At 39.4% G+C, this 9,132-nt stretch overlaps 1 protein-coding gene across 1 annotated transcript in view; it reads left to right on the top strand.

Annotated features, from left to right (window-relative positions):
* Positions 1 to 7,605, top strand: part of LOC127424917 (serine/threonine-protein phosphatase 1 regulatory subunit 10-like) — a 13,445-nt gene extending 5,840 nt beyond the window's left edge. Inside the window, exons 8-19 of the mRNA XM_051670467.1 lie at positions 1 to 132; positions 1,403 to 1,508; positions 1,662 to 1,765; positions 1,920 to 2,023; positions 2,172 to 2,331; positions 3,598 to 3,741; positions 3,832 to 4,078; positions 4,480 to 4,555; positions 4,677 to 4,898; positions 4,992 to 5,127; positions 5,218 to 5,577; positions 6,030 to 7,605. Of these exons, the coding sequence (XP_051526427.1) occupies positions 1 to 132; positions 1,403 to 1,508; positions 1,662 to 1,765; positions 1,920 to 2,023; positions 2,172 to 2,331; positions 3,598 to 3,741; positions 3,832 to 4,078; positions 4,480 to 4,555; positions 4,677 to 4,898; positions 4,992 to 5,127; positions 5,218 to 5,577; positions 6,030 to 6,160 (1,922 nt within the window). The 3' untranslated portion in view covers positions 6,161 to 7,605. The remainder of the gene's footprint in view (positions 133 to 1,402; positions 1,509 to 1,661; positions 1,766 to 1,919; positions 2,024 to 2,171; positions 2,332 to 3,597; positions 3,742 to 3,831; positions 4,079 to 4,479; positions 4,556 to 4,676; positions 4,899 to 4,991; positions 5,128 to 5,217; positions 5,578 to 6,029) is intronic.
* Positions 7,606 to 9,132: the final 1,527 nt, after the last annotated feature.

Raw genomic sequence — 9,132 nt, 5'->3', positions numbered from 1 at the left:
ACAAGAAACGGAAAAAGGAGGAGGGAAAAGTGCGTCCAGAGGTGAAGCTACGAGAAAAGGCAGCCGATGAGGAGAAGAAGAAAGAAAAACCAAAAGCTTATGCTCCAAGTCATGCGAAGATCCGCTCCACAGGTCAGTCTTTTACAAATTTGACACGTTTAACTTATATTCCTCTTAGATTTGTAGATATAATGCTGTGTTGTCATCTCAATGTTAAGATATATGTCATCTCAAGATGTTTTCGGTATCTAATTAAAAGACATATTTCGAGGGGAGGGTCTGATTTGACGACATCAATCAATATGTCAGTGTGTTACTGCACGATAATAAACCGTGAAAAAGCCAGAAAAGACAAAGATAGCGCGAACAAAACCGGTGCTCTGTTTCTCACAGATGCAGCATCATTTCGAATAAAATTATCCGTTTTTTTAGTGGACTGCGTGTATTTGCTGAGGGTGCTACTCAGCTGTGTCCCTGCATGTTGATCTCAGACACATTGAAGAAAATCTGTGAAGTTCTGTGCTTGTGTATGTATCTGCTTTTTCAAATTTTCCGATCGGAAGGTTATTTCCTTTTAAACGTGCTTGTAACAGGCAAAGTTTAAAGAGCCCATATTATGCTCATTTACAGGTTCATACATTTTATTTTGGGGGTCTACTAGAATAGGTTTACATGCTTTAATGTTAAAAAAACACATTATTTTTCTCATACTGTACATTTCTGCAACACCTCTTTTCACCCTCTGTCTGAAACATTCTATTTTAGCTCCTGTCTGTTTAAAGCCCCCCTTTCCAAAAAGCCCAGTCTGCTCCGATTGGTCAACCGCTTAGAGCATGTCGGAAATGTAACGCCCCTTTCCTGAGCAGGGCATTCCTGAGGCGGGCATTATGCAAATGTGTTACATAGTGACATAGCTATGTCACGGAAGTAATGGCTGGACTGCAAACCATGCGTTTCAGGCAGTTCAGGAGCAGTGTTGTCTGTGGGTGAAAGTAACTCCCTTTGGTGTGGACTTTGTGCTTTGTAACTTTGCAGATCTTTTACATGCACAAACAGCTATATTACACACTAAAGGAAAAGTAAAATCCCAAAAAGCATAACAGGGCCTCTTTAAACTAATTTTAGTGCAGTGGTTGATTGACCTGAGAAGGGTGGCGCTTCACTGCTGTTCGGGATGCATTCAGGACGGATTACCATTTACACCTCACATGCGATGTTGTCACATGCATTTTTGACCTCTGTATGTGTTTTTTTGTGATCCAATTACAAACGTTCTGCAGCCCGTTTACACCTGTATTTAGCACTGACCCCTTGTGATCGGATCACCTGAAACACTTCTTAATACCAGGGGTCTATGATGGCAACATTGGTTTGAAAAGTTCTTGGTTTATATTGTCAACAGGTTTGGAGGTGGAGAGCCCAGCTCCAGTTCCTGTAAAGAAGAATCCCATTGCACCCCAACTCGGAGAAAAATACAACATCAAACCAGCTATGCTTAAAAGGCCAAAGTAAATGGACACTCAGTTTCTTTCTTTCTTTCTTTCCTTTAATAAGCAGTCTTGTGCCCCTCCATATCTGGCTGATGATTTAAATCAAATTTGAATGCAGTTTTACTTTTATATGTATGATTAAACTCTGCCTTTCTGTCCATTCATCCATAGCACCACACCATCTGACACACCACCAGTGGAGAAGAAGTACAAGCCCCTTAACACCACCCCCAACTCTACCAAAGAGATCAAAGTCAAACTTATCCCTGCACAGCGTGAGTACGCCTGTTCAGTTTCTTAACTCGAGGAATATGGTTATGTTAATTTACAAAAAAGCTTTGCTTTTCCTGAGAGAGTAGTCTTGGGTCAATTTAATCTTCATAAAGATCCATAGATTAGTGCTGAATATCACGTCTCTCTTCCTTTTAGCAATGGAGGCAACTGGATTTTTGGATGCCCTCAATTCCGCCCCAGTGCCTGGCATCAAGATCAAGAAAAAAAAGTCTAAAGCTGTTTCTCCCACCTCTAATAAGGTTTGCCAATTCAGACATCCCTTATTTATTTTGTTTAACTTTAATGAGATACTTTGTGGAAATGTATTTCTCAAGGAGCACACACAAATTAACTAACCATGTTCATTTCGCTTTCTTCCCTCCCTTTTCCCTTGTGCTTCATACACAGCCCTGTCCGTTTGACAGTAAGCCACAGGTGTATTCTGGCTCACAGGCCAAACCATCTTCCCCTGAGACTCCTTCATCTCAGACCCCTCCTCATGAGAACCAAGAGTTGGAGCAGCCCGGCACACCTGTGCCCACCGAGGAACCTGAAGCCATGGACACCGGTGAGTCGAATGACTTTCTGTTGTATCATCTACAGTGCATTTTCAGGTGTTTAAATACAGTAACAGTCAAATGTTTGTACATACTCATTCTTTATTAGTGTTATTTTCCGCATTTAATGGTTAGTTCACCTTAAAATTAAAATTCTCTCATCATTTACTCACCCGCATGCCATCCCAGATGTGTATGACTTTCTTTCTTCTGCTGAACAGAAACAAAGATTTTTAGAAGAATATTTCAGCTCTGTTGGTCCTTAAAATGCAAGTGAATTGTGACCAGAACTTTGAAGCTCCAAAAAGCACATAAAGGCAGCATAAAAGTAATCCGTAAGACTCCAGTGGTTAAATCCATATCTTCAGAAGTGATATGATAGATGTGGGTGAGAAACAGATCAGTATTTAAGTCCTTTTTTACTATAAATCTCCACTTTCACTTTCACATTATTTTTCTTTTGTTTTCGGTGATTCACATTATTTGTGCATATCGCCACCTACTGGGCAGGGAGAATGTATAGTAAAAAATGTATCTGTTTCTCACCCACACCTATCATATTGCTTCAGAATTCAAGGATTTAACCACTGGAGTCATATGGATTACTTTTATGCTGCCTTTCTGTTCTTTTTAGAGCTTCAAAGTTCAGGTCACCATTCACTTGCATTGTATGGACCTGCAGAGCTGAAATATCCTTCTAAAAATCTTAATTTGTGTTCAGCAAAAGAAAGTCATACACACATCTGGGATGGCATGAAGGTGAGTAAATGATGAATTTTCATTTTTTGGTGAACTATTTCTTTTTAGGAAAATAGTAACTATGAAATAACACATAGCAATCAAAATTGTTAAACAAATCAAAACTATCTATATTAGTGCTTCTTCAAAGTAGCCACCCTTTGTCTAGATTACAGCTCTGCACACTCTGAGCATACTCTCAACCAACTTGGTGAGGTGCGTCTTATGATGCTTATTAAACTGTATTGAAGGAGTTCCTATGTATGCTGTGCACTTGTTGGCTGATTTTCATTCACTATATAGTCCAACTCGTCTATTTAAATACACAGTTTTCCCATGTAAAGAAAGTAATACAAAGGTTTATATTTGTCTACAAAATCTTTTTTAGCACATAAGCTTAAGCCTTTAGATCAAAAAGCATTTAAGATCATAAAAAAGTCAGTTAAGTCTCTCCAAAATTTTGACTGGTACTGGGATGTGATCTCTACCATAGCAATTGAATGAATGTGAATCTGAAATGATTTCTTGCATGTTTTCAGGTGATAAGCCCAATTCTCTGTCCGAACCAAGCGCCGAGGAGGAGAGTCTGACTAAGAAAGGAAAGAAAAAGAAAAGTGTTCGCTGGGCAGAAGAAGATAATCTCAAAGAATACTTCTACTTTGACCTGGATGAGACTGAAAGGGGTAAGACAACCTTTCCTTCTCTCACTGGTTTATCTGCACAAATAAATACTTGTGGGACTTGTTCGGTAATCAGCACTCCCTCTCCCTTAGTGAACGTCAATAAAATTAAGGACTTTGGTGAAGCGGCCAAACGGGAGCTGATGATGGACAGGCAGACGTTTGAGATGGCCCGTCGTCATACTCACGACACGATGGAGGAAAGGGTACCCTGGACTCCACCACGACCTCTGACCCTATTAGGTAGCCTGGTCATTCCAGGAGCAACCAGCCAAGAGAAGATGATCCAGAGAGACAGAGAGATGGGCATTCTGCAGGAGATCTTCCTTAGCAAGGAGAGGTAAGCCAAGACCTGCCAATATTTCTATTTCCATGTGTTTTTCTGTGGCAGTGTGTCACGATTAGTGATTGTTCATTACAAGACAACATGAAACTATACATTCAATGACAAATAATGCAGGACGGGACTTGATTTTATCCATCTGGATTTGATTGTATTGTGAAAAGTAGGCTATGATATTATTGGTTCATATTATTTTTTTAAAAACAAGTAGTTTCAGGGGCAAAGAAAGTTATTACATTTTTAAACTTTAATCTTTAGAATAATGTGCACCCATGAACCTGGGACATTTATTAAAGTAAATTGTAAATTGGGTCAATTTTGATCTGCTGTTGTCTTTAAAAACACAACATAACAGTTTCAACTAAGTTTTCATATAGAGTTTGTTTCTCTCTCTGCAGTGTTCCAGATAGCCCTCATGAGCCTGACCCTGAGCCATATGAGCCCATGCCTCCCCGTCTCATCCCATTGGACGAGGTAAGACAGACAGTGACCTTTTTACTTGGATTCAAATGTACATTCCTGTCCATTTCTTTTTAATGTAGAATTTCCCACATGGTATGTTGTTTTGACCTCTCTTTCTCATTCTTTGTTGTAGGACTCTGCTATGATGGAAGAGAATTACGTGGAGCCTGATGACAACACTCCCTCTGCTGGCCCCTCTTCTGGTGCTAATGAAGGCTCTAAGCTGCCTCCTGTTCTGGCCAACCTCATGGGAAGCCTGGGCAACAGCGGCCGCAGCCCTCAGGCGCAAGGCAACACACCACCTGCCAGTAATAACCCAGCTGTCAATGTGCAGGAACTGCTTTCATCTATTATGGTAAGAAAACATGAAGATCACATCAGCATTGCCCCTTTTTAGCTATGTGCCACTTACAATGTACGTTTTCTAAGTCTTGCCATGTGTTTTCAGGGTGCTCAGGGAACTAACCAGTCTCCAGAGGACCTGATCAAACAGCCTGATTTCTCTGATAAGATCAAGCAGCTTTTGGGCTCTCTGCAACAAAATCAGAACCAAAATCAGAACCCGCCTGTCAATGCTCCACCAAGTAAGTATTTGCTTACTTTCGATTTTGTCGAGGAAAATTTGTATGATGGTCAAACAGTGTATTTCATTGTCTGTTTTTCTGAATTTGCAGTGAACACCGGTTTGCTTGGTCATGGCCCTGGCATGAACATGAACAACATGAACATGCAGATGCCCATGAACGGCGGTTTCCCCCCAAACAAGCCCCCTGGTGGGCCACATTTCAATCACCCCCCTCCTCCCCATGGCCACGGGCCACCCTTCAATGCCGGCGGTCCACGCATGATGGGTCCCCCGCCCGGTCTGCAGGGTCGAGGGGTGGACAATGGCAACTACTGGGGCGACGACTCCATGAGAGGAGGCCCACACCGGGGAGGCCACTTCCACCGGGGGAGAGGGAGAGGAGGAGATCAGGGCTTCAGAGGACGAGGGGGTCGCGGAGGACCACGAGGGGGACATAACAACATGGGTGGTAAGTTTGAAGGGAGATTGCTTGATGGTTAAATACACTCAAACACAACAGTTGAAAGTATGAACACACATACCCATTATTTATTTAATATTCATAAAATATTTGATGCCCTTAAATAGAAATACTATTTAGTGTTGAACAGCAGTTAAGTCAACTAATTGAAGTATGCAATTAGATAAAGTACCTTATAGTTTAGCTTCTTTAAAATAGCCAGCCTTTGCCTAGATTACAGCTTTGAACATTTCGGGTATTCTCTCACCCAACTTCGAGGTGCCATCTGAGATGCTTTTTAAGCAGTATTGAAAGAGTTCCCATTCATTTAAAAAAATAAATAACATAAAAAGTAATTCGAAAATATCAGAAGTGTGTTCAAACTTTAACTAGTAGTATATAAATGTGTTAAGTTTTCTTGATGAGCTTCTAAATAATGTTAACTTTTTCTTTCATTTTAGATATGTCAAAGAGGCCTGTGTGTCGCCATTTCATGGTGAAGGGAAACTGCCGGTACGAAAACAACTGTGCATTTTACCATCCTGGCGTGAATGGACCACCACTTCCCCCCCAGCATGGACACTCACACTGAAAAACTGCCATTCCATGAACTTGCCACTAGTGGGCGAAAGGACTCAAAATGAGCCATATATACAGTAATTGAATCTCACTCAAAGAAACAGGACGATGTGGACGGAGATATTTGCGTCTGTGACTACACAATCCCGTCTGCTTCCTCTGCCTGTACAGGATCGGTTTCTTCTCCTTTTCCACACTACTATGCCTCATCCAAACACAATATGAAGGCAAATGAAAAGCAACAAGAAGAAATTAGATTCTCTTTGAAAATGGTGATTCATATGTATATTTTTATTGTGATTCTGTGTACAAGTCACTTGACTGCTTAAGATTGTACTCTGTTGTCCTGTAACCACTAGGACAAAGTGTAAATAATTATCTTCTGCCAGTGGTTCACAGTTACTCAATTCGGTATCTTCCTTGGTGCTCAAAACCCCTTGGGCAGCAGTCAAGAGTGCAACTAGGAATCCCATCATGAAATGTAACACCTTCATAAGTTATTGGGCATATTAGAACTCAGTCTGGAGATTTCTAAGATTCTACTGGTTTAATTTGGTCCCTCTTACTGTTGCCAAAAGGGGGCGCTCTCTTTGATGTTTTATTTTCAGGTTTAAGTTAAAGAAGAGTGAAAAACCATCTAGTCTATCAAATGTGACTAAACATTTGGCACATAAAAAGTGCCTCAGGCCAACTTCACACATGGTCCTCCTATTTTCAATGTTTTTGAAGTTTCAGTTTAAAAAAAAAACAGTTGGAAAACGCAGCTGACTGTTATTCAGCTAAGTCCTTTAGCACTGAATTGTGTCCATGTATTGGTGTTATGTTCAGCTTGTGCCCAAATTGGAATTCTGTACATGTGAATCACAACCTGAAGGGTTAATACTACCTTTTGTGTCAGGGCACAAGATACAATATTTTGAAGTCATGTTGGGTACTGATCTTACCTAACCTGCTAAAGAAATATCAGCTATTGTTTGCTGTAGTATGACAATCAGGAGAACTGGTTGTGATGATTTCCAACTTGATGTTGATGCTATCATATGATTTGCTGTGTGCATTCACGTATGTTCTCATGGTGTCAGACGGTCAGTCCAGCTCAGACTCACGTGGGTCATCCTGGAGTCACGTATGTCCTGCTCCATCAGTGTTCAGCTGAGCCTAACTGGGGCTACAAACCACTATCAAGGCCAAACTTATTCAGGTGTTTTCTGTGAAAACAGTGGCCATTGTGTCTCTTGTGGGACTTTTTCTTTTCTTTTTTTTTTGTTGTTGTTGTTGATTCACCATTCTATTCTCATGGTTTTATTTTGATACAAGTCGGAGGGTATTTTTTTCTATCTAAATTAGGTTTCATTATTGTTTCGAGAGATGTATATTTGTCAGAGAGTACCGCTTAAACACAATAAAAAGCATATTCAGATATGTACATTTTTGTTTTTCTATGTGTAAATTAATAAACATTAAGAAATCATGAATGTGCTATGTTTGCAGTATTTACATGTTTCAAAACTCCTTAAAGGGATAGTTCACCCAAAAATGAAAATTCTCTCATTTACTCACCCTCATGCCATCCCAGATGTGTATGACTTTCTTTCTTCTGCTGAATACAAATTAAGATTTTTAGAAGAATATTTCAGCTCTGTAGGTCCATACAATGCAAGTGAATGGTGACCAAAACTTTGAAGCTCCAAAAAGCACATAAATGCAGCATAAAAGTAATCTTTTAGATTCCAGTGGTTTTATCCATGTCTTCAGAAGTAATATGATAGGAGTGGATGAGAAAAAGATCAATATTTAAGTCCTTTTTTACTATAAATCTACACTTTTTCACATTCTTCTTTTGTTTTTGGTGATTCACATTATTTGTGCATATCGCCACCTACTGGGCAGGGAGGAGAATGTATTGTAAAAAAAGGACTTAAATATTGATCTGTTTCTCACCCACACATATATCACTTCTGAGGATATGGATTAAACCACTGAAGTCTTATGGATTATTTTTATGGTGCCTTTATGTGCTTTTTGGACCTTCAAAGTTATCTTTTGATAGTAACCAACATTTTCTGACAGCCATGTCTTGGCCCACATTAGACTCATTGATGAACCATATGATTATAATTTCCACTCTCTTTTAGTGCTTGTTTGCTTTTCAACCTCCAAATGCCTCATTGTTTGAACACCTTAAACAGGGTTATGTTAGATTTCTGCTCCAGACAACTTCACTAGTACCAGAATTTCTTCTTTCTCAGTTGTCAGTCCAGTCAAATCAGTTCATTCACAGTGCATTTGCATTCCTGCCTGTCAGATCCGTGTTCTCAGGGCGGAGTTGGGTGCAGATGGCCGCTGTACTGTGTGTGGCAAGGAGTGCCCTGTGCACCCAACCCTGTAGGGCAAATATTGACATTGGGATCTTGGAGGTGAAGGGAGAATAAATTAGTGTTAAAGACACCTCAGCAATTTGTGCATCCAATATTTCATTTCATTTCATTAAATAAAATAAAATTAAAATTATTTAAAAAATAAAAAGTAAAAGAAATAGCAATTACTGCATCATATCTCATTTTCAATTCAATAAAATAAAAAAAGTCAAATAAATAGCAATTCAGGCATCCTATCTCATACTCATTCTAAATTAAATAAAAAGTAAAAAACAAGAAAGATAGTGAAACGGTTACACCATGAAAATAAAATAAAAAGCACCAAAAATGTTAGTCATATAGAATCAATAGTCTTAAGGACAACAGAGTTAAGGACACCTCAGCAAATCATCCATCCTATTTCATATTCATTTCATATTGACAAGCACACACATTTAGTGTACCTTCAGTAAACTCATAGGAAAATGTGTAACTAGTTATTTGCTGTATGTTTGCATTTCCAAAGCATTGATAGTATTCCTGCTTCATAAAGTTTTAGATATATCATAAATAGTGTATAATCGGTTGAGGAATTTTGGGTCAGAATACTTTATTGAGTGTTCTTGGA

The sequence above is a fragment of the Myxocyprinus asiaticus genome, chromosome 34, assembly GCF_019703515.2.
Source record: "Myxocyprinus asiaticus isolate MX2 ecotype Aquarium Trade chromosome 34, UBuf_Myxa_2, whole genome shotgun sequence".
In the NCBI taxonomy this organism is placed as follows: Eukaryota; Metazoa; Chordata; class Actinopteri; order Cypriniformes; family Catostomidae; genus Myxocyprinus; species Myxocyprinus asiaticus.
Note: the sequence above shows the minus strand (reverse complement) of the source record. Positions and strands in the feature narration are given on the sequence as shown.